The sequence below is a fragment of the Misgurnus anguillicaudatus genome, chromosome 21, assembly GCF_027580225.2.
Source record: "Misgurnus anguillicaudatus chromosome 21, ASM2758022v2, whole genome shotgun sequence".
NCBI classification, from domain to species: Eukaryota; Metazoa; Chordata; class Actinopteri; order Cypriniformes; family Cobitidae; genus Misgurnus; species Misgurnus anguillicaudatus.
This window is the reverse complement of record NC_073357.2, coordinates 60781266-60807127: the sequence shown is the minus strand read 5'-3', so window position 1 is coordinate 60807127 and position 25862 is coordinate 60781266. Positions and strand designations below refer to the sequence as shown.

The following is a 25862-nucleotide window of genomic DNA, read 5'->3' as shown; positions in this document are numbered from 1 at the left end:
TTATGTCTTCAGCTTTTGAGAGGTTGCAGGGAGCGTCCGTTTTCAGTAAATTGGACTTACGTAATGCTTATCATTTGGTCCGTATTAGGGAGGGGGACGAATGGAAGACTGCATTTAACACCCCTAGAGGCCATTTTGAGTACTGCGTGATGCCTTTCGGGCTATACAACTCGCCGGCAGTCTTCCAAGCACTCGTTAATGACGTGTTGCGAGACATGGTCGATCAGTTCATATATGTTTACCTGGATGACATATTGATTTTTTCTTTGTCTCTCCAGGAACATGTGCAACACGTACGACGAGTGCTTCTGCGGTTGCTAGAGAATGGATTGTTTGTCAAGGCGGAGAAATGCGTTTCTTTTCTAGGACACATCATTTCGACTGAGGGTGTTCGCATGGATCCTGAGAAGGTTAAGGCTGTGGTAGATTGGCCATCCCCAGAGTCTTGCAAGGCCCTGCAGAGATTTCTGGGGTTCGCCAATTTTTACCGGCGTTTCATTCGCAATTTCAGCCAACTAGCCGCGCCTCTGACCGCTTTGACCTCTCCTAGTTTGAGGTTCAGGTGGTCAGACGCAGCTGAGGCTGCGTTTGCCAAACTGAAAAGCTGCTTTTTTTCAGCTCCCATTCTTGTCACCCCTGATCGCTCACGTCAATTCATAGTGGAGGTCGACGCGTCAGAGGTGGGGGTAGGAGCAGTGTTATCCCAGCGCGCATCCTCAGACGGAAAGGTGCATCCTTGCGTGTATTATTCTCATCGTTTATCTCCTGCGGAAGTTAATTATGACATTGGCAATCGAGAGTTGTTGGCAGTCAAACTGGCACTGGAGGAATGGCATCACTGGCTTGAAGGGTCGGGTGTACCTTTCATTGTATGGACGGACCATAAGAATCTCGAATACATTAGAACCGCCAAAAGACTTAACTCCAGGCAGGCTCGGTGGGCATTGTTTTTCTGTCGTTTCGATTTTACACTTTCTTACCGGCCGGGTTCCAAAAACATCAAACCCGATGCTTTATCCCGTCTTTTTGAGCGTTCCGATCGTACTGCTACTCCCGAGCCCATTTTACCGGAGACCATCATTATCTCCGTGCTCAGATGGGAGGTCGAATCGAAGGTTTGGACTGCCTTAGAAGGGGTAACGCCCCCGGCTCGTTGCCACCGAACCGTTTGTTTGTGCCGGAGGGGTTACGGTCAGACATTCTCCAGTGGGGTCATTGTTCCATTGTTGCTTGTCACCCAGGGGTTAGTAGAACTAGGTTTCTAGTCAAGCAACGATTTTGGTGGCCTGGTATGGCTTGTGATGTCCACGACTTCGTCTTGGTTTGCTCGGTTTGTGCTATTGGTAAGACTTCCAATCGACCTCCAGATGGGTTACTCTTACCGCTGTCTGTCCCTTCGAGACCCTGGTCCCACTTTTTGCTAGATTTCATTACCGCCCTCCCACCCTCTAAGGGTAATACAGTGATTTTAACCATAGTGGACCGGTTCTCGAAGGCGACTCATTTCATTCCCTTGCCCAAATTGCCATCAGCCAAGGAAACAGCGGTAGCTGTCATTGACCACGTCTTCCGTATACATGGCCTTCTGACAGACGTGGTTTCTGACAGGGGTCCCCAATTTGTGTCCAAATTTTGGCGAGAATTTTGTAAACTGTTAGGAGCGACTGTTAGTCTTTCGTCCGGGTTCCATCCCCAGAGCAATGGTCAAACCGAGCGCGCCAATCAGGATGTCGAAAGGGTGTTGCGATGCTTGGCTTCCAACAATCCTTCGTCTTGGTGTCAACATCTCTCAATTGTGGAGTACGCACACAATTCCCTGCCAGTGTCATCTACGGGCATGTCTCCATTTAAGTGTAGCTTAGGGTACCAACCACCTAATTTTGTCAGTACTGAATCCAAGGTGTCGGTTCCCTCCGCAAACGCACTAGTCCAGAGGTGTCACCACACCTGGACCAGAGCTCATAGAGCTCTGCTCCAGGCAAGGTCTCGCACCAAGGCTAAGGCCGATCGCCACCGGTCAAAGCCTCCCCGTTACGTCGTCGGTCAAAGAGTGTGGCTTTCAACCCAGAATATTCCGATGCGTTCCGTTTCGAATAAGCTTGCTCCCAAATTTGTTGGCCCGTTTTCTGTTACCAAAATCAATAATCCGGTAACAGTGCGTCTTAGCCTTCCACCGGCGTACAGGAGGGTTCATCCCGTGTTCCATGTGTCCAAAATTAAACCGGTGATTTTTTCCCGTCTTAATCCGCCTGCCCCGGTTACCCCCCCCCCCCGCCTCGTATCGTTAATGGGGAAACCACATATTTGGTTAACCGTATTCTAGACTCTAGACGGAGGGGACGCGGATTTCAGTACTTGGTGGATTGGGAAGGTTACAGTCCGGAGTTGAGAAGGTGTGTTCCTGCTCGGGACAAACTGGATCACCGCCTTATTGATGATTACAATCTACAGGTAAAGCAGGCTGGGAACGTCAGGTGACGTCCTAGGGGAGGGGGTACTGTCACGGTAGGAAATCCACTGTTTCCTCCGTGTCATGTTTTGTGTTTGTGTTTGTACTCACGTAGTGTCCATGTGCTCGTTTGGTTGATTGTTGTCACCTGTGTGTTGATTGTCTCGCTCCAGCTGATACTCATCTCCACTCAGCTACAAATGCTCACTCATCTCTCTCCCTGTTGTCAGATCCTCATTTCATGTTTGCAGACTCACAGTTGGATTACAGTCTCCCGTGTTCGTGTTTGGATTATTGTTTCGTGTTGTCGTCTTCGTGTGAGTGTTCCGGTCTGTTCCGGTCTGTTCCTGGTTTCATCTATTGACCGTCATCACATTCACCATCCAGCACTTCTCACGCCACTGTAGACCTTCGATCACCATTGCCAACATTCTGGACTCTGTTATTATTTCTTTCATTGTATTTACCATCTTCTTTAATAAATCATTTCTGATTGCCTGCACTTGCTTCCTCCTCTCTTACGAGTCGTTACATTCCTGGTAAATAGGGAATAAGTTGCTATTTTTATTGTACTTACCTTAAAAAAGATAACCACATTAAATCAGCTGGACTTCTGTTATTAAAAGCAAGTAATATAGGCTACTAAAATAAAAGTGATGTGCTGTAATATTTATTTGCCGATGTGGCTCGTAGACATCGACTGTATACAACATTCAGTAGTCAATATGAAAAATTCACAATAAAATCATAAAAAAAAACATAATTTCCCCATAGACTTGACTAAGTCATACATACCAGGTAATATTACAATAGGTACCCTGTAGTTATAAAATACTTAGAGTATAAATAATTTATAATTCTTCATATTCTTATCCCCTTATTACCCCAAACTTAAAATATTATTCCCTTATACCTACAAGTACGTACTGTAGAGGTACCCTGTTGTTACAAATAGGTACGCTGTAAATTCGGTTTAATTATGCGGTAGGCTACTTTGCGGGTCGTAAAATAAAGTGTTACCGTTTGTGTTTATTAACCCTTTAGTTTCACTTTATCATGCAGCTATTCCTGTTAGAGGTTTCTGTTAAAAACATTTAATTCATCAATAATCTAATATGTGTTCATTTTCTTTTATAGTTTCTTCAAAATTAAGTTTTATTTGAGTGTTTTCACCATGATGTATACACCCCGCCCCTTTGATTGCCCCTCCCCCAGTTCATTCGAATACTCGTTTTTTTAGACCTATGGAATAACTGGAATGAAAAAAAGACATAATGCACATCCCTAGTGAAAGGCAAGAATGTTTCTGTAACGTGCAAATTATGCCGAGTAAGAAAGAGTCTCTCCACGTCTGTAATTCTGATCTAATAAAGCACCTCACATCATCACATGCTGCCAGAAAATTAGTGGTTTCTCTTTATCGTCTAATTCATTAATTTAACAGATTTAATATTGGGGGCATTCAAGTAATTAGAATTTTTTATCTAGGGAAGAGTGGAGGTGAAAGTACAATTTTTCAGAAAACTTTCAGGTGATCTGTGATTTATAAAAGGAACATTGCTTGCTGGGTTTTTTTTTTTTTGCTTGATTTGTTTGCGTACCCCATTTTTAGCTTTTGTGCGTACGTAGACTTTTAGTAAGGATCCTACGCACAGTTTTATAAATGAGGCCCCTAGTACTCAATTGTGCACCATTGACATAGAAATTAGAGATAATAAAACCTGCGGTTTCCTGGACAAGGTTCATCCTGCACTTAAATGCATGTTTAAGCTGCCTTTATTTAAAAACATCTTGCACTGTTAACCCAACATTATAAAGTGTGTAACAGATAAATCTCTGGAGAATAATAAATGATTTACACAAGTAGTCTGGTTTGTCAGTATTTGTTGATATTTATCTACAGCTGCCAACAAACCAGAAATAAAATACAGAAATGAACACTAAGGGGCAGTTTACCGGGCAGGGATTAGACTAGTCCTAGACTAAAATAAATATATGAACTGTCCAAACTGAAAACAAATTTGCACTGACATAATTTTAAAATACATCAGTGCCCCTTGTTTTGCCTCAAAATGGATAACAGTAATGTTTTTAGTAAGGCATGTTTGTTAAAACTAGTTATATTACCTAATTAAACTAAGGCCTAGTCCTGGCTTAAAATAATCCCTGTCCAGGAAACCACCCCTCAAACACTTTTCACAGATTATATTCAACATATATTCATCATACCTGAGACTGGCGGCTTCTCTGTTGGTGGTAAAACTGTAAAAAAAAAAAAGATATGGATGTGGATATTAACATACAGTAAGGTGATGTGATATTGATGCAGATTTTATTTGTCAGACCTTTAGCAGTCTTGCAGATATAACCTATCCGAGGATGACAGTTGCGGGTGCTCCACATCCCAGTGTTTGACTGAACTTCAACACAAATTTCATTTTTCAACTGCATTTGCGGATCCCAGTTCGTGTAATCCACAACCTTATCATCAATCCACATCCAATCACCTGTCACATACAAACATCAGTTCAATATCTCTGTGATTTCAAATGTGTTGTATTGGTTGAGACGAAGGCTTGTTCTGACCCTTATGACTGCGGTGAAGTCCAATCCAGACGGACTCGACATCATCCTGCAGGATCTCCAGGTTTTGTCGGATAAACTTTGATTCTATTGGATCCTCAATACTCACTAAAGATGCACCTGAAATGACCGACAAATCACTGCTTTTAAACTTATATACAGTGCCCTCCACAATTATCGGCACCCCCGTTCAACATGTGGCCGTGGACCTCCAAAAACCCTCATCTCCATTCAAACAACATAGAACCCAAATGCAAAAAAAAGACAAAAATCCAACCTTTGATTTAAGTACATTACTTTGATGGTAAAGAATTTACACATTGAGAAAAAAACTTGAAATCATGAGATCCACAATTATTGGCACCCCTAACAATTCCTATGAAAAATAATTCCAGAATGCGTCTTTTGCAGCGATTTTTGTGTAAGCATATCAGTGAACACCCCTGACCACTCGGTGTGTTTCACATCTTTGTAAACGAAAGTTTAATGCATTTTAGAAAGGATTGTTCCAGTGCACCTATAAACCATTGTAGAGGTGGGAGGTGAAACAACAAACACCCGAAAATTCTCAGGGCAGCCGGATATGTCGAAATTTCAGTCAAAACCGTTCTATTGCATCATAAACAAACTGAAAACAGGACTTTAAGTGTAAAATACCGAACTTGTCCTTTAAATAAAAATAAAAATTCCCTCATCATTTTCTCACTCTCATGTTGTTACAAGTCTGTATACATTTCTTTGTTCTGATGAACACAATAGACACTGGCGTAGGGGACACCCCTATAGCCCCCGCAGTGCGTGGGGGCCCTGCCCCTTTGACAGGCCCCGATGTACATTACATTGAATATTTGGTAACACTTTATTTTGATAGTCCACTTTAGACATTTTACTTACTATAAGTAAATTTGCAACTACTTATCAACTACCCATCTTTAGAGAATTAGTAGACTTTCTGCTTAATATCTACTAACACTTTATTGTGATGATCCCTCAACAGACATTCAACTGTCTAAAAATATCTTTGAAGGTGCATGTTAACTTATTCCACTAACTCAAACCTCTTCCCTAACCCTAACCCTTACAGTCTACTAATACTCTGACAGTAAGTTGACGTATAGATGCAAATTGTTGAAAGTTAGTTGACATGTAGTTGCAAAGTTATTTATAGTTAGTAGAATGTCTAAAGTGGACTATCAAAATAAACTGAATATTTAAATGTAATATTTGCTGTGAGAAAAGTTCTCTGTTAATTAATAAATAAACAAATATTTTACTCCCCCCGTGCACTTACCATGTGTGCTGCTGTCTTATCAAAGAATAGAATATTATTATCAGAAGCATAGCAATATGGCAGAAGGGGGCCCACGAAGGCTGATCTTTCAAACAATCAGGAATTGTTATATAATAATATGTAACATAACTGCATGTCTGTAGCCCCCTTAGTAAGCCCCATCTCGTTATGCTCTTGGCACTTTTGACGCCAGTTTCAAACTGGAATAGGCATGGCCCTTAAAATCGCAATACTGTAGAAAATACATAATTTAAAACATAAAGAGGATTATCCGTCTGGCAGGCAGAAATGAAAGAAGAAGCAAGAGACAGCAGTAAGTAATGGTGAGATAATGATTGGTTTCTGTAAGGATAATTAATGACAGATACTGTAGGTGTCAATTTCATAGTAATTTTGTTGCGTGTAATTTTTGGCTAGAAGAAATAATGGTAAAAGGTACTGGTTAGCAGTGGTGGGGTAACGAATTACAAGTAACTAAGTAATGCAATTAGTAACTTTTTTAGGGAGTAACTTAAAACTGTAATGCATTACTTTTAAAAGTAACTTTCCCCAACACTGCTGGTTAGCTAGGGTTAGCAGCAGCATGTATTACGTATGTAGTGTGAGCTTGATTAATGCAGGCTGAAATGTAATATAACAGCCTATTATAAACATGAAGATTGCATTGTACCTCAAAGGGTTCGACGCATGTACATGACAACTAAAATGCAGATTTAGTTTCAATTTTTTTAAAACCCCTTTAAACCATTTAATCTTAGTCAGCCATTATTATACACACTGACATAGGAAAGAAAGATATTCAGTAAAATGAGAGTCAGTGATGTTATGTAATTGTAACTGAAAGTAAAGTACCAGACAACGTCTCACCCATTCTTTTACATTCTATTGTGGCATGAGCCCAGTGTTCTCTCTCGTAGGGCATGAACATATAGCAGTGTCCTCTAAATGGGATCCAACTTCCAAGTTTCATTGATTTGGGGCAGTTACCCGGCAGCTGAGGAGGATCTGGAGGCACAAAAACTGTGGAGCGGTGTGAAGGATTTGTACATATCTGTTAGAATTAAATTTTTCAACTCCTAAAATACAGCACTTTGCTTGTAAAAGCCAGTTAAAGGTATTGTACACATATACTTGTTTAACATCTGAACTGCAGATGAATAACCACACAACTCACAATCCTTAAAAGACCGATCATCATCACACCCACCAATCAGAGACGTAAATGATCAGATATAATAATAATAATAATAATAATAATGAAATACCTGCAGATCTTTTACAGAGGGAATAATATGTGTTGTTGCACGCTGCAGTTTTCCAGTATCCATTCGTGTCAATATAAACACAAGCTAAATAGTTTTTGGGTTCTCCTGTAGCCCATTTACTGTAGCTTAGAAGCCAGTTATCCACCCAGCGATAGCGTCTATCTGGCTGAAGAAAGCACATTACCACACTCATATGTTAGTAAAATCATTTCTGCAGTATGTGTATACAGTATATGATATTACATGAATGTGTTTATTGTGAAGAGATTGTAGTGGAACCAGTAAGAACCACAGAGTGTGATGTATCGAAAGTGAATAAGAAATAAATTGATGTTCAGTGACTGAGCTGTGTATGTGTCGTGCATCTATCCACCCATCTGTTACATGGTGTCAGAAGTGTTTTTCAAATCCTGAAAAGACGGAACAAGAAGCAAGCCCCTGGGATTAGGAGTGAGTCAACAGTAAAAATATGGATCAGATATTTTTGCTGACGCCTCCGGGAAGCTTCAATTTTGACGAGCCCAGTGCATGGCCACAGTGGGCCGTTTTGAGTGATTCCGCATAGCAGATAAACTGAGTGATTCTCGCAGATAAACCCTCTGCGTACCAGGTAAACTCGCTTCTTTACATTAGGGGGAAGAAGAGTGATGATATTTTGAATATGTTGCCCCTAAGCGAGGAAGAAAAAAAGAGTTATGAAGAAGTCAAGAAGGCTTTAAGTGAGCACTTTGTTGGCAGACGTAACGTAATTTACGAGAGAGCGAAATTCAATAGCAGATTTCAACAGCCTGGCGAAGCAGTAAAGAGTTTTATCACGGACGTGTATAAACTTGCGGAACACTGCAAATACGGTGATTTACATGAGGAAACGATCAGAGTCCGTATTGTAATGGGCATAAGAGACACAAAGCTCTCAGAAAAACTGCAACTTGATCCAAATTTGACATTGGACAAAACGATAACCCAAGTCAGACAAAATGAAGAAATAAAACGCCAGTAATAAGACGAGAAAAGTCTGATGTGAAAGAAGTAGAGCCCTGCACGGGCCAAAAATTCCAGCCCTAACCCGGCCCGAAGTGTTCAAGCCCTACCCGACCCCAGACCGACAATGCCTGCAATTTTTTCAGCCCGAACCCGACCTGACCCGAGACCAATATCAATCACTTTTAATGTAGGGAGTTATAATAGTTCATTGTTCACAGTTCATATTTATGATCTTATAGTCCATTTGAACATTTTTGTACGAACTGACTGTATAAACACTAAATAACTTATCTTCCCTTACCTGTCGCTGTTCAGTGTGCAATTAATAAATAAAAATTAGTATGACGTTAATTTTTAAAAGTGTGCGAGGTCCGTGCACGTCTTCCGCTATAGCAAAAAGCGCAATCGGCTAAACGAGCATTAAATATTAATATGATGTTGATTTTTTTGTTTTTATTCACTTATATTCACAAAACTTATCAACAAAACATCGATTAAAATTAAGAGACAAATTATATGAAACGAAATTAATTTTAAAGTAGCAAGAAAAACTTAAATTAAACTCAAAAATAATGTCTGACCCATTACAATTCTCCCTTCAAATTAATTTTTACAACGCGTATGGCGTTTAAAATTACGGTCTATCTTTCGTAATAAGCTAAATAAATTTAAACAAAACAACAACAACAACATTACAACAATATTCAAACCTAACAATACTCAAACATAAATATAAAACAGACATTTTCTATAAGGATACATGTTAAAACAATCTGATATAGCGTTTATAATAGCTGGTTGGTATAGATGTTTACTATTTTTGGTAAAACCTCCGTTACAAACCTCCATTTACCTGAATAAAAATAATTTTTACTTTGAAAATTAACATTAACATGAGCTGTTCGTTTACATAAGACTCCATCTACATTCAATAAATAAGCCAGAGCCCGACCCGAGCCCGGTCTGTAAAAAAAAACGTCCCGAGCCCGGCCGGGCTTGCAGGGCTCTAAAAAGAAGTAAACGTTGAAGCAGTCATAACAATGAGAACATCTAAAACAAGAATGAAAACAATGAGAGCAGAGGGGACAGCACAAAGAACGCAAAGTACATATGATGCAGCTCAGAAAATTAAACAGATGGATGCCTGCAAAAGATAAGGGAAAAGTCCACAGCACTCATGGAAAATGTGTCCAGTCAGAGAAGCAGAATGCAGAAAATTTAGGGAAAAAGGACATTTTGCTGCAGTTTGCCGGTCAGCTCCAAGACTTGAAACGATAGTTGACAGTTCTTTTGAGTCTGCTTTTTTAGGAGCAATTCAGACCCAAAAACAAGAAACTATGTGGCAACAGGAAATCCTGGTGAATAAAGAACAAATCACCTTCAAAATCGATACCGGCGCTGCAGTCACAGTGATACCAGCGTCTATGTATTCAGCTGAAAAGCAAGGGAAACTCAAAGATTCTAAAAAGATTATCTTAGGCCCTAACAATACTCCTTTGAAGGTGATGGGTAAATTCAGCGCATGTCTGCAAAATCCAAGGTTTACAGTTACTGCAGCAGGTAGCCAACATGCACGAACCTGGAGAGCAGTACAAAGCAATGTTCCCTAAAGTCTTCTCAGGTCTCGGGAAGTTGGAGGGCAGCTACAAGATCAAACTGTCAGATGGAGCTGTTCCCCAAGACGAGTACCACTGCTGCTTATGGAGCGAGTGAAAATGGAACTCCACAGAATGGAAGAGATGGGAGTCATTTGACGAATCGAAGAGCCTACCCCATGGTGCGCAGGAATGGTAGTCATACCAAAACCGAACGGCAATATCAGGATTTGCGTGGATTTGAAGAAGATTTTTTATTCAGAACTATATCTTTGGTGAACATGTTATTCAGATTCAAATGTGTTTTGCAAGTATGTATGTCTCATGTTTGTTAGCTGAAGACTAGCAGTCTTAAAGACTGCAATGTATGCAGGGTTTAAAATATGGGTAACTGAGAGCATACTGGAGCTAATAATGCATAGGCTGACATTTACAAGGAATGAAGTACAACACCTGTCAAACATAAAAACATGCTAAAAACAACTACATGGGAGGAGTTTCAACTTTTAGAGAACTGTATATTAGGTTGAATTCTGAAAAAGACTCTTTAGTTGATTGGCCACCAACTCGACCTTATTGTTGTAAGCAATAAAGTCATCTTTTAGCAATGGAACCCTCTGCTGAAAATTATTTTCATAATCACTAAAAAAAGCCACAACACATTTCACAAGGCTAAACAAAAACGTGTGCAGAGAAAGACACATACTCCCAGCTGTGGATGAGACTTTAGCGCAGCTGTGTTTTCAAAATTAGATGCCACATCTGGGTTCTGGCAAGACTCAGAGCCGTTAACAACATTTATTACACCCTTAGAAAGATATTGTTTCCGACGTCTTCCTTTCGGGATATCTTCGGCCCCGGAGCACTTCCAGCTCAGGATCGCACAGATTGTCGCAGGGACGACTGGAACTCTTTGCCATGCAGGCGATATCCTAGTGTTTGGAAAAGATGAGAACCAACACAATAAGAGACTGTGTGAGGTGCTGAGAAAGTTCAAAAAAGCAGGACTGACGCTGAACAACAAGTGTGTGTTCACAGTTGATAAAGTTCCTAGGACATACTGTAAGCGCCCAAGGGATTGGAGCGGACCAGGACAAGATTAAAGCCATTGTTAACATGCCTGAGCCCCAGAATGTGGAAGGAGTGAGACGTTTCACTGGGATGGTTAATTACGTCGGGAAGTTTTCACCTCATCTGCCGACTCTCACAAAACCACTGAGAGCCTGTTAAAGAATGAAAGCACCTGGATATGGGATGCACAGCAGAAAGAAGCATTTGCGAAGGTAAAGACAGAACTCAGCTCACCAGCTATACTGGCACAGTATAGTTCGAACAACGAGACTGTTGTTTCAGCCGATGCTTCATCGTATGGTCTTGGTGGGGTGCTCATGCAGAAACAGAAAAGCGGTGAGTGGAGGCCTGTTGTGTATATCTCAAGAAGTCTGACAACCACAGAGACACGATATGCACAAATTGAAAAAGAGGCTCTGGTGGTAAAATGGGCATGTGAGCAGCTCAGTGCAAACCTGCTGGGATTGGAATTTATGATAGAGACTGACCACAAACCTCTAATATCTCTGTTAGGTAGCAGACCAATTGATTACTTACCACCAAGAATTCTGCGGTTTAGACTGAGGCTGCTCAAATCCAGGTACAACATCATGCATGTCCCTGGAAAACAACTGGTTGCTGCAGACACGTTGTCACGAGCACCAGCTGGCCCTGAAAAATCAACAGAAAACAACACACTGGAGGATGAGTGCAAGGTTTTTGTGGATCTCATAGTTCAACAAATCCCTACGACAAAAACAAAACTGAAACAGATTCAGGAAAAGCAGGACGAGGATCTAATATGCCAACAGTTGAGACGGTATACATTAAAAGGCTGGCCAGCACATCAGAAGTCAGTGTCGGACATCTCATGCCATATTGGTCTCATAGAGCGGATATCCATGTCGCCGATGGGATTTTATTAAAAGGTGAACGGCTTGTGATTCCGAAACCCATGCGGGCTGAGATGCTAGAGAGAATTCATCACAGTCACCAAGGAATGACAAAATGCTGTCACGGTTAATCCGTGTCATGTCTTGTCTCTGTTCCGATTGTTATCACCTGGACATTCATTGATTAATTACCTGCCTCATCACACCTGTTTGTCATTTAGTCTGTGTGTATATATACCTCTGTCTTCTGTTTGCTCACTGCTGGATTATTGTCATTGATACCCTGTCTGTTCCTGTGTTAGTGTTTCTGTGTTCCTGCCTTCACCATGTCTGCCTTCGTGTTTTTATTATTAAATGTTATTTATTTTGAACTTTGCATTTGCGTCCTGTCTCTCCAACTCTGTCACGACAGAGCTCACTGAGGGTTTTGGCTCTTTTTCAACAGCTGTTTCACAGTTCGCACCTCCCTCTCTGGCTCACCATTACTTTGAGGGTAACGTGGACTACTTGTGACATGTTCAAAATCGTAGTCTTGAGAAAACTCTTCAAACTCACATGTTGCAAACTGTTGACCATTATCCGTCACCAGTGTCTCGGGAATTCCAAACCGGGCAAAAATGACTTTCAGCCTTTCGACTGTTGTTGCTGTTACGAGTTTTGGTAAGTATGCAACCTCAATGTATCCCGAGAGGTAATCAATCACGACCAGATAATGGCCTCCTTCCCATTGAAAGATATCTGCAGCCACTCGTTGCCAGGCTCTTGCTGGTAGCGTTGTCTGCATCAACTGTTCTGTTTTCTGCTGCAAATGCTGACAGCAGATGTCACATCTCTCCACCAACTCCCTTACGTCTTTTATTACACCAGGCCACCATAAAGATCGCTGTGCTCTCTCAATGCATTTGTCACGGTTAATCCGTGTCATGTCTTGTCTCTGTTCCGATTGTTATCACCTGGACATTCATTGATTAATTACCTGCCTCATCACACCTGTTTGTCATTTAGTCTGTGTGTATATATACCTCTGTCTTCTGTTTGCTCACTGCTGGATCATTGTCATTGATACCCTGTCTGTTCCTGTGTTAGTGTCTCTGTGTTCCTGCCTTCACCATGTCTGCCTTCGTGTTTTTATTATTAAATGTTATTTATTTTGAACCTTGCGTTTGCGTCCTGTCTCTCCAACTCTGTCTGCATCAACTGTTCTGTTTTCTGCTGCAAATGCTGACAGCAGATGTCACATCTCTCCACCAACTCCCTTACGTCTTTTATTACACCAGGCCACCATAAAGATCGCTGTGCTCTCTCAATGCATTTGTCACGGTTAATCCGTGTCATGTCTTGTCTCTGTTCCGATTGTTATCACCTGGACATTCAATGATTAATTACCTGCCTCATCACACCTGTTTGTCATTTAGTCTGTGTGTATATATACCTCTGTCTTCTGTTTGCTCACTGCTGGATCATTGTCATTGATACCCTGTCTGTTCCTGTGTTAGTGTCTCTGTGTTCCTGCCTTCACCATGTCTGCCTGCGTGTTTTTATTATTAAATGTTATTTATTTTGAACCTTGCGTTTGCGTCCTGTCTCTCCAACTCTGTCACGACAGAGTTGGAGAGACAGGACGCAAACGCAAGGTTCAAAATAAATAACATTTAATAATAGTTGCTTGATGTAATGTTGAATTTCTTCAGAATGGCCTTGATGTTGTCCTTAAAACATTTATTCAGCACCCCTGTTGCCCGACTACCTTCCTTTAGCTGAGAATACAAAATTTGTTTAGGAAGACGTGTATTGGGCATGCGAATGACATGGCCTGTCCATTGTAATTGGTACTGCATTATTGTGGTGGTGATGCTGGTCATTTTTGCTTCCTCCAGGACGCTGATGTTGGTGCGTCTGTCCTCCCAACTGATCCTCAGAATCTTTCGCAAGGATCGTTGATGCTATTGTTCCATGGCTCTCAGGTGCCTGCTGTATGTGGTCCACGACTCTGCCCCATACATCAGGGTAGGGAGGACAACAGCTTTTGGCAAAAGCATTCAGAATTCCCTGAAGGTCTTCTGCGGAGTGTGCAGCAATGACGTTATCATCCGCATACTGAAGCTCTGTAATGGTGGTGTGGATGATTTTACTCTTGGCCTTGAACCTATTAGGGTTAAAGAGTCTGCCGTCAGTTCTATACACGATTGGAATACCCTGTGGCAGCTCCTCACCAATGAGGTGGAGTATGGCTGCAATAAAGATGGCAAACAGGGTGGGTGCAATAACACATCCTTGTTTAACTCCTGTTTCCACTGTGAAAGGCTCAGACTCAGACCCATCATTGCTGAGCACTGTGATTGATGTGCCATCATGTAGGAGTCTCAGTATTCTGATGTACTTGTCATGACAACCATACCTTGATAGTATACTCCACAGGGCGTGGTGGTCTACCATATCAAAAGCCTTTGTCAGGTTAGAGCGGATAAGGCGATGGTCTGTCCAGCATTTATTAGTGTTGACCATGGCCCTTGTGATATTCACGTCATGGCTGTCCCTGATTCGTACAATAACATAGTCAAAATTTGTTTTTCTGGCGAAAGAGAGAATAAGTGATGATAAGACCATGCTTCGCACACATGCTGAGAAGCATAACTCCATTAGAGTTGATGTTCTGCTGCAGCCTTCATCCGCCTTCCTAGCCGTTGTGACGCTCCCATAAGGCCAGCTGTCATCCACCGCCTGCTCCACCGTTGAGGTCTTGGTTGGATTGCTCTTTGTCAGGGGCCTCCCCCTTGACCTTACCGCCATGGGTGACCCTACCAGGAGCATAGCTCCAGACGGCATTGCTCTTGGGATCATGGGACCACACAAGCCTCGCTACCACGACACGGTGGCAATCCCCAGAGAGGTACCAGTCATCATACCTGGACAGAAAGTCTGGATCAGGACTTCAAAGACAACTGGAACAGTTCAGGGAGAAGCTGAGATGGGAACTTTAAGAAGAAACAGAGCTCATCTTATAGTTCTTCCAGGACCAACTCGTCAAGATGTCCAAGAAACAGTTACAAGGTTGGGTAGGATTTCCTGTCCACCAGAAAGACTGGACTTATGATTAAAAATTAGCATAGGAAAGACCTGGTGTCAAGAAAAGGGCAGAATAATCCCCTTAGCAGTGTCAGAAATGTGCAGTCAGTCTACCCTGGCTTCCAGCTTAGGAAAAGAAAGTTCAATGTTATATGTGTGAAATTGTTGTTCTAGCTAAAGAGAAACAAAAACAATGCAACTATATGTATATGTCACAGGTCGGAGAAGCGGACCGTCCCTGTCGCGGATCACGCTCCTCCTAGTTCCACCTCAAGGAGGTCCCAAAGCACCCCAATGACCAGACAAACCAGAGATAAATAGAATATAAAAATAAAAATGTTATTTAAATTATTTAAAACTACAGTGGAAATAGGAAAGGGAATCTAAAAGGTCTCGCTTCTCGCCCTCAGGGGCAGTATTACGGGACCAGGGACGTTGGAGGGGAGAAGCCTTTTCTGCGGGGCCAAGAAACAACAGGGCAAGGGCCGGGCGGAGCTCCTTCGTCCACGGCCCCACCTCCTGCATGTGAGGACTTCCTGTGGCGCGCCTCGGTCCTCCTGAGGGCAGAATAAAACACAAATAAGTTCTCCGTTGGAAGGTCCCCTCTATGCCTTCTCCCTGGATGCCTAGGTCCATGCTAGGTAAGTATCGTCTTTGCTTTGCAGTTTCTCTAGGGCTGCGAGGCGTGACTGGGTAGGTTAGCTTTAGCTCATGTAAAGGTAAGTATCTTCTTCATTCTGCAGGTTCTCTAGGGCTGCGAGGCATTCCTGGGTAAGTTAGCTTTAGCTAATGTAAAGGCAGCATCAGAATTTAGATCCGATTCCTCACCATACCTCACTCAGGGTTTCTACGTGACTCCTGGATGGGATGGGCACACACCGTCGCGACGGCCCCTGATGGCATCCACAAAGGTTCAAGACCCTCCTAAGGCGGGTAAGGACGACAAGGACACAGCACAACACTTCAAAAAAACTTTGTGTACTCACGTCAGATTCAATCACTCACTCGTTGCACAGCACACACTCCAGTGAATAAGTCAGGGTCCGTACTCCTCTCCCGGTGGACCTTGGCCTGGGTAGCTGGGTTGAATGGTACGGGCCACGCAGCACAGCGCCTGATGGCAAATTCTCACAGTCCAGAGTTAATTTATCGCACACCCCTCGGCTCGCCCACCTACTGCACACGTCTAGTGGGGCCGCTTAGAACTGGGTTACACTCTCCTTTAACATACAAGCATTTAACACTAGTTGCTGATTTTCTGTTACTCACAGTTGGCGGTCTCCAGTTGATCTCTTTCTTGATACACACACCTCTCGGCTCGCCCACCTGCTGCACACATCTAGTGGGGCTGCTTAGAAATGGGTTGCACTCTCCTTTAACATGCAAACATTCGAGATTAGTTGCAGACTTTCTGTTACTCACAGTTGATGGGCTTCCAATCAATCTCTCCCTCTTCCCTCAGGGCGTCTCTAAAGTAAACAACGCCGTGGGCGCAGAGCTCCCGATCCTTTGTGAGGACAACAATACACCAAAGGTGCCAAATAGTACGTTTCCGTTTCAAGAGGTTCTTACTTGACTTTTTGAACAGTGTTTCTTCTCTCTCCACAGCTCCCCAGGCGTAGCAGAACTACGTATTTCAGCACCCGAACGACTCGCAACCCAGCCGGCATCCGCAGAGTACATCCACCGCAATCAAAACTCTCTCTGACGAGTAACTTCCTATACACAACCACGCCGTCCTTTCGCCTGGACCAGCCCCGCACTCTTTCCGCCCGCTACCTAGCGGTCGCCGGATCAGCAGAGCCTGCGGACTCTTCGGAGGCTGGTCTTCGTTGTGCTGCCCAAGGCGGAAGTTGACTCGCCCGAAAATCGACTGCCCTCTCCTGCAGCTTCAGTCCATCTTTTATCCTCCTAGTACTCATAAGGACCGCCCAGTCGATAATCGCTGCCTCATTTTGCGCACCTGTAACGAATATGGCCTAATTTCGTTGCCATGGAAAGCCAGGAAGTAAACATGGGTTTTAGAAATTCGGTCCGGGCGGAACCTCTCCTTTCCATTTTTGGTTTTTCCAGTATGTAGAACCTCTTAAACCCTGAGGACCCTGTCCCGGGTCCAGAATTTCATATTTTGACTTAATATAAAATATTCTTTTAATCTTTAATGGTCTGTCATCAACCCCAGTACCACATATAAGATACTGTTTGAAAGCTTAGAGTCTCTACTTTCTGCAGATATGCATCACTTTGACATATATTTTACCGTAAGAAAGTTATTCACACTTAATTTACACTATCACCCCCCCATATTTTTTTATATCATTTAATATTCACATATTTCATATTTTTCAAATATGACAAACATGGGCAAGTCTTATATCAAATGAAAGCTCGCATTCTCAGGAATAAGGCTACAGTGTTATTTTTGTTCTATTATCAACACATATCCAAGAATCGTTGAAAAAATAATAAGGTAAAAAATGGTCTTTTGTAAATTTATGTGAAACTTGAGCGTGAGCTGCCTCAGATAGTACAGATAGCCACAAATGCGCTACACCATCTTTTATCTTAGGTCCTACTCTAAAAAATGAGTCCATTCACAGCATTTTCTTTGGTTGTGTGCATGAATAATCCCTTACTATTTATTATATGTGCAAAACAAAAAAAATTATATTTATATGAAATGTATTAAATAAAATGTATTTTCACACCCTTCAGTAAAATAAGAATAACTTTTGAATGCGACATGCTTAAGAGTTCATTCTTTTTTGGGGTGTTTACTGTCTGCTGCTGCTAACAACCAGAACTGTCTGCAGTTATTCACTTTCAAAGACAGTGTTTACAACATAAAGAAAATTTGGTGTTTCATCATATGAAAAACTACATAAATAACAATATTTGTCACAAACAGCAGCTTTTTGTGTAACTTCAAAGGGTTTTCTTTAAAATGATATAAAGATATTGCATTTATTCTACTGTATGTGGTTATGGGGACACTTCAAATGTTTTTAGGCAGAAATTGTATAGAAAAAGGGTATTATTCTTCCCTTCAGTTGGAGTAAAATAACTTTGCATAGATTATGATGTAAGCTGACAATTGCGGGAATCAAACAAAACTGACTGCAGGTAGCTGAGGCACCCAGGGCCAGAGTTATACACTTTCAAATAAAAACTTTAGAAAAAAAAAACATCAAAAAGCACCTATTATTTTTGTGTTTATTAGAGGACTGACATCACATACAACCATGTTTAGCACTTTCAACAGTGTTTTATGTAATTTCAAAGGGTTTCCTGTAAAATGATACCAAACGTTTGTATGTAAACCTCTGCATGTGGGTATGGGAAGCTTTTGAAATTGGGTAGGCCAAATCCAGGCGAAAATCCCCAAAATAGCTTCAGGGTGTAAGAAGTTAATAAAAAGAGGTGTTTAGACTAAAAGGAGGGGATGTAGTGGAACCTCCATGACACTAGAGGGCACACCAGTTCAGTAAGAACCATAGAGTGTGACGTATCGAAAGTAAGTGAATAAGAAAAAAATGGATGTTCGATGACTGAGCTGTGTATGTGTCGTGCATCTATCCAGCCATTTGTTACAGAGATTTTATTACCAGTTTACTGTTGAGTCCGATCCACAAAGGTTCTTTGAGATTGTCGACTTGTAGGCTGGTGTACGCCTGACTGATGGTGTCCAGTACACTCGCAAGATCAGCATCATCAGCTTTACACTGTCTTCTCGCTTCATCCCAGCTCATCTTCTCCAGCTGGACCATATATGAATCATTGCCCAGACTGAAGTATTTCTGTGGTACTGCTGTGGTCATGGGAGTGGACAGCTGAGAGTCTAAAACACAAACAAAATACTTTTATCTACTGTAAGAGATCAACAAGTCTCCAATAAACTCATGTGTTTTCTTCAATCAATGTGATTGTATTGAGTATCAGTTTATGCAGTGATGTCTTGTCTTCATCTAACCTGTGTTCCTCTTACAGACAAAACCTCTCTCATCTTTACAGTCTCTAACTTTCCACGTACCAGTGGACTTCTCTGGGTGTTTAACCATCACACCACAGTCAGTGCCCTACATGGAAAAGAGTTCAGATAAACAGTTGAAATTAACTTACAGTATTATTTTATATAATTTCTTTAATAATCTATACTATATCTGTTTTAGATTGCTGCAGCTACAAGGTGGGATGTAATGTTATGTATAGAAACACACTGGGTGTCATTTATGAAATATATGAGTCAATTCAGAGTAATTTTTGCCTAAAATGAACTTTCCCAAAACCTTCCCTCTGAATTCAAAAATTCTTCATAAACATCAGATTTGATAGTAAAATGGGTGTATGTTAATGAATACCAATCATTTGTAAACATGTACGCTCATTCACAATTAGCATAATCCCCACCTATGCACTACATTTACGCAAATTTCATATCTAAGAACGATGTAATCCCCTGTGCTCCATTCTTGGTTTGACACTATATTGCATAAATGCATAAGAGACTAATAGGCTAAATGCCTACCAGTTATAAAAATGCAGTACCCATAAATATTAACTTCTCCATTGTTCAGTTGTACAAGTGTGGTTGGTCAATGTAGTGTTTGTGCCACCTCTCTTCTAATGTGATTGAATGGCTGTGTAAAGAAGGACGTTTTTCCCAAATAAAGAGTAAAAAAATGAAAAAAGGCATATCAAAAGAATTTGTAAAGTATCATCATGATACATAATGCATCAGAGTGCAGTGTCATCAGTTTGTCTAAAAGAATAAAGAATGTTTGAATGTTTTACCCACTATTTACACATAGTGGGGAGCAGGTGTAAATTTCTTTCGTACCAACTAACATTTTGAAATGTTCATGAATCCGAAAATCGAATCCCATTAAAATCTACATCAGAACGACTTTATGAAAGATTTACACTTTAAATCGTTCCGCTCGTGTTTTATAAATGAGGCCCAATGACAGTAATGATTTGTGAAATACAGACCGTACTAAGGGTACATTTACACAACAGGCACGTGCAGAGGGGGGGGGGCGGTGGGTGCCCAAGCACCTGCCCCTTGACCCCTGGATGATCAAAGTGCCCTTTTTGTCAAGGCATTTTTTTTGTAATTAAATGCCCTTTTGTGAAGGCCTGCCCAATCTAACTATTAGTAAAATTAATAAAAAATTATTTAGATGCAAATAAAATTAGTCACATGATGACGTATTGACCTTTCATTGGACAATCTCTTTAGGGACGATCACTAGCTAGCTCACAGCGTTAACAGCGCCCACACGTGCACGACACGGTGCGCAGTAGAGGGAGGATCCACCTCGAGCTGGCATTGAACCGAAGCGATGCTTGTTATATTGTTATTATTTTACAAGAACAACGTGAGGAGAGCATGCACAGCTTTTGTTTATTGCTGTCTGTGTGTATTAACATCTCTAGACCTTTAGATGCAAACAGGGCTCTCAAGTCTCACGCATTCGGCGGGAGACACATGCATTTCAGCCAGTTTACTCGCCACACCTTGCATTTCTCACGCTGAAAATAAAACATTCTTCCCATATAAAAACAATGGATGAAGCAAAGGCAGGGACGTTCTCTGCCGGGAGTTCATACAGGTAGCTGTCTCGAGTTTTTAGGTGTGCTCAACTTCACGCAGCAATGCAAGAACCGAAACGCACATGACATCAAAGTACCGCGAGAAATATTCGGGAGATCATACGGAGGAGTTTGATTTCAAATTGCTCTCGAGCTGTCATCCACCTGTCACGCGGAGGTTGTTGGAAGAGCAAGATCCGACGAATATGGTAAAAAACTTGTTTAATTTTTGTATCATATTGAATTTACGATTCCTGGACTCGCCTTTGATAAAAGACAATGTGAGCTAATGTTGGGTAATATAGCCATACTCGTGCTAAATTATTAACTCAGTCAAAAACACTCCAGCTTTGCAACCAGTTTTAGTTTACCTGAAAATAAATAAAGTAGTAGAGGCTTCATGAAATGAATGAAAGGAGAGATGAATGTCATTATTTTATTGCCCTGTCATCAAGGCATCAAAGTGTGCATAAACACAACACAAACACGATTCAAAACTAAAATATGTAGACTACTCTCTTTGTATACAAATTTCGAACAGGATTAGAATAGAATTATATTTTAAATATGACAAAAAAAACACAAGCCTGTAAACGTAATAATATCTTAATGTCACAATGCAATAATATCATATAATTTTAATACTGCATACTGTTGACACACACAAACACAAAATGAAATGCACTGTAAGTCGTTTTGGATAAAAGTGGCTGCCAAATGCATAAATATATAGATATAAAACTCAGTCTATATATTTTTCTGTCTCACTCTATTTGCAAGGAAAATAAAGAAAAACGTTAGACTTAAAATCATCTTTCTATTCTGTATTACTTTATTATTTGTTTCAGTTGTGTGCTTGCGTATCAGCGAGCAAAGTGCCCTTTTTATTCTTTGAGCACCTGCCCCTCCAATTGTCTCTGCACGGCCCTGCACAACAACATTTGTTTTTTCACATACAGAAAACAGTACTGTCAAAAACAATCTCAATTTTCTCAGATCTGTGACTATAAATGCTATATTATTCCAGGCCAGTAGTTAGCGATGTCACGTGATGTTTGAACAAGTACCCATGAAGTCACCATTTTCATTGTATTGTTTACACATCGACCATAACAGTATCGTTTAAACCCTGTTTCAAACATTTACATTTTCAGGTCCTCAGAACACTGATGTTATGTATGGACGCCAATTTCCCACACATAAGAAAAAAAAATCACGCTCCGGTAAAGCATAATGATAATAAAAAATTCTAAATTATGACTAAACATTTTTGATTTTAATCTTATAATTATGCCTTTTAATAATTTCATATTTTTTTCTTATGTGGCGGAAATGTACGTCCATAGGATGTAATGTGTCATAAGGAGAAAACCTTACAGAAAACTAATTTTTGTGCTATCAAGTTCAAATTCAAAAAATAGACCTATTAGACTGTTTAAGACCATTGAGTATCAGAAATAGTTGCTGCAAACTATGTGGCCGTGTCATAGCTTAATAGGTTTTAAGGCCACAGCACATTCTGAAGATGCCAGCAAACAAGACAAAAAGACTTTAGGATTCAACAAGTTGATAAAATGAGAACCTTGATCATTTTAATAACAATAATTAAATGAGCACTTTTTGCATTCAGAGAAGCTGAATAAAGAAGCTTTGATGTGCTAGATTATTCTCTGCACTTGGTAGTAACATCATGCACACTTGCCTCTCTTTCTTTGTAGAATCCGAACCAAGGATAACCTTTGAGCCAATTAGTGTATTTGACACCTTTACCATCAGTCCACACAAAGCGCATCTCCTTGTTGATGTCATTTAAACCGATCCACACATCATCAGTAGATCTGAGCATCAGCATTGTAAGAAATGCTGAAAACACACAGAAAAAAAGGGAATTTCTAATGCTTACATTTATCTATTTTTTTCATTTTGATTAATCCATAAGAACGAGTACTCGATTAACTGGGGGCGGGGCAATCAAAGGGGCAGAGCATACACGGTAAAAATTAAATTTTTTTTATTAACTCTTTCCCCGCCATTGACGAGATATCTCGTCAATTAAGAGAAAACGCTTCCCCGCCAATGACGAGATTTTCCGTCTTTCCGCAATACCGCTTTTATCCACCAAGTGGCGCACTTCCGCAACTTATACAACCCGGAAGTATTGCCCTCTGACAAGCTGCTGCATGTCCGTGTCTGTTTTAAAGATCGCTCTGAATGGGAACTCTATGAAAAGTCGGTCACAAAAATTGAATTATCTCTGCTTTTTGCTCAAAATGTGGTGTTTTTGCAGAAACCTACCCATATTCAAAAGCTGATTACAAAAGAACTACTCAAGGTAGGATGAAACGGTTTTTTTTGTTTGAAAGCAGAGGGTCGGTTCTTTCATTTGGTATATTGGATGTTTATATATCTGAAGAAGAACATTTTCTGGAAGGCATTAAACTTTGGTGAAAATCATGAAAAACGCTGGCGCTGGCTGGCAACTTTTTTTAAAAATGCTGGCGGTGAAAGAGTTAAAAACACTCAAATAAAACTTAATTTTGTGACAGAACAGAACAATGAACACATACTAGATTATTAATTAATAATTTTTTTAACAGAAACCTCTAACAGGAAAAGCTGTGTAATGAAGTGAAACTAAAGGATTAATAAACACAAACTGAAGCGCTTTCTATATGACGCACTCATATTGCATAATATTGTCACAGAGTGACTTTATATGGCGGAACCAAAATTGGTGAAGATTGGTTCCGCCCGAAGATGGTTTCTGCCCGGGCCGTAAACCACAAACACCGGAACTTCCGGGAAACTCCGGGAGGCAAACTGGGCGTTATGAGCAACAGGTGTGGAGAGTAATGTGGAAAGTTGTGATTGGAGGATGCGATGAAGCTGAGATTCATAAATAGATCTGTAGAAACACAAGAGGAGGCGTTTGATTTTGGGGCGAGCTCCGCTCCGCCAAGGGGGGACCAAACACCCGCTCCTTGTGAAGAGTCTGAAGGCGCCGTTGATCCGGGGATCACTTAAAGCGAATGGAAAGAGAGCGGTGGCCGAAGGAGGCGAAAGGAAGGAGTTGAGGCAGTCTGTTAAAGGAGCACCACGGAAAAAGCAGCATTTTCTCTGTCATTGTTGTGCTGTGTGTGGTTGCACAAACCGATCCGATGTGGGAAGAAAGGAGACCTGGGCGAAGTCCTTACAGGAGGAAACAGAGGTTGTCATCCACTGGGTGAAGAAAGTATCAAGGATATGAGTCACTGGGCTGAGTATATGAAGAGTGTTTACTGACATGATGCAGTTCTGTTTTCATGATTGGATGTCATTGGAGCAGTAACATTGCAGATTACTCACCGGAGCTATCGTCAAGGACGATCGACAGCGGCAGACAAGCTGTAAAGGGAACAAGAACAGCAAAGTGTATCAGTGGCATGTGAGTAACAGTTTACATTTTACCGTGAAGTATTGAGAAGAGTGTGTTACCTGACATGTATTGTGAGTGTAACAAACAGTTTTCGGCCCCACTGTGGAGAGAAGCGTGGGCGAGCCGGGGAGGAATACTGGAAGTTAATATAGGAAGCCAGCTTTGTGAAGTATTGCCGTCGCACATCTGTGGCCACACAGCGGAGGGAAGCGTGGGTGAGCCGAGGAGTATACTTAGAAGTAAACGCAGGAGGTCCGGCGTCCATCATTTAGGTGCTTTTCCCCTCCACTGAGAACAACACCCAACAAACCACACGACGAACCCGGGTCGATTTTTGGCTCCATCCTTAGTTCACTTAAAGTGTGTGGAGTGCCGTGGGTGAGACCTTGTCTTCATTGTGAGTGTGTACACTTGAAAGCTTACAGTGTATTGCTGTGCTTGTGTCGACAGAAGCCACTTCGAGGTCAGAGGAGTCGTGGGGAGAGTACAGCACATTGAGGCTAGAGGAGTGTTGTTCAACGGCAGATGTAAATAGGACTTCCTGTATAAATTGGCGGATCCTTTCTGGCTCTGAAAGGGCAGTGGTGAAGTATACCTGCAAACCAGTGTGAGTAAATCATTCTGTAGTTATTGTCTTTGGACGAAAGGTTACTGCTATAACGTCAGTGTGCAATAACCATTCTGTTGCGGAGCCTCTTCAACGGTTCGCCGCTGCTCAGTATCTCTGGAACCGTAATTGGAGGAGGAGCAAGGGAAGCGTTCGCTCTGCACGACCATACCCAACGTCCTCTCGAAGCACAGGGAGCCTCAGGTAGGCTGTGTGCTACCCATGCCCTTCTGGAGGCCTGTAGTCAACTACACACTGTGTTCGAACATCACCCTGTAAGTCCACTGCCCCAGAGTGAAAGTTGTGGGAGATAAACATTGTATTGAGCGAGAAGGAAAAGTCCCAGTTACCTGTGTAATACTTACCGCTGTTTATAGTAAAGAACCTGAGGAGCGAGAAGAAACAGTCCCAGTCACCTGTGTAATACTTGCCTCTGTTTACAGCCAAGAACCTGAGGAGCGAGAAGGGAAAGTCCCAGTCACCTGTCTAATACTGAAGTGGTTTGTTTTAATCCGAATATGGGTATCAAATACTTTACCATTATGTTTTTATGTTTTTCTATATGAGAATATGGGTATCAAATACTTTACCATTATGTTTTTATGTTTTTGCTATATGAATATAACCATAGTTTACCAGTGTGTGTGTGTGTAGAAAATTACCAGAGGGTAAGAACAAAGGACCCACAGTGGACCAAAAGTGATGCCATATGTTCTCTATATGATATGAACCATATGTTAAACCCTTGGGAATAGGATAGCGTGCGAGCAAGACTTTAAATGCTCTAGCACAGGGGAAAGTTTTTCAGTGAGTCTTGGAGATTTTGCAGGACTGCTCGGCTTTTGTTACTCTGGTTAATAAAAGTCTATCTTTTGAAAATGAAACCTACTGCTTGAGTATTTTATTCTTAAAGAACCCAAAAAGGGAAAACCACAACAATACTTGCCTCTGTTTACAGCCAAGAACCTGAGGAGTGAGAAGTAAAAGTCCCAGTCACCTGTGTAATACTTACCTCTGTCTACAGCAAAGAACCTAAGGAGCGAGAAGGAAAAGTCCCAGTCACCTGTGTAAT

At 41.4% G+C, this 25862-nt stretch overlaps 1 protein-coding gene across 4 annotated transcripts in view; it reads right to left on the bottom strand.

Annotated features, from left to right (window-relative positions):
* The window catches only part of LOC141353110 (macrophage mannose receptor 1-like), a 90446-nt gene that overhangs the window by 6350 nt on the left and 58234 nt on the right, over positions 1-25862 (bottom strand). For 2 of the 4 annotated variants that reach the window (XM_073859578.1, XM_073859577.1), the window contains 8 exons: positions 22471-22631; positions 19147-19252; positions 18782-19014; positions 7589-7754; positions 7191-7343; positions 5036-5152; positions 4795-4956; positions 4679-4711 (listed from right to left, as the gene is read on the bottom strand). In XM_073859578.1, the coding sequence (XP_073715679.1) occupies positions 4679-4711; positions 4795-4956; positions 5036-5152; positions 7191-7343; positions 7589-7754; positions 18782-19014; positions 19147-19252; positions 22471-22631 (1131 nt within the window). Of the gene's footprint in view, positions 1-4678; positions 4712-4794; positions 4957-5035; positions 5153-7190; positions 7344-7588; positions 7755-11775; positions 11890-18781; positions 19015-19146; positions 19253-22470; positions 22632-25862 lie in introns of those variants that run through there. The other 2 variants (XR_012360139.1, XR_012360138.1) reach the window with 2 other exon arrangements.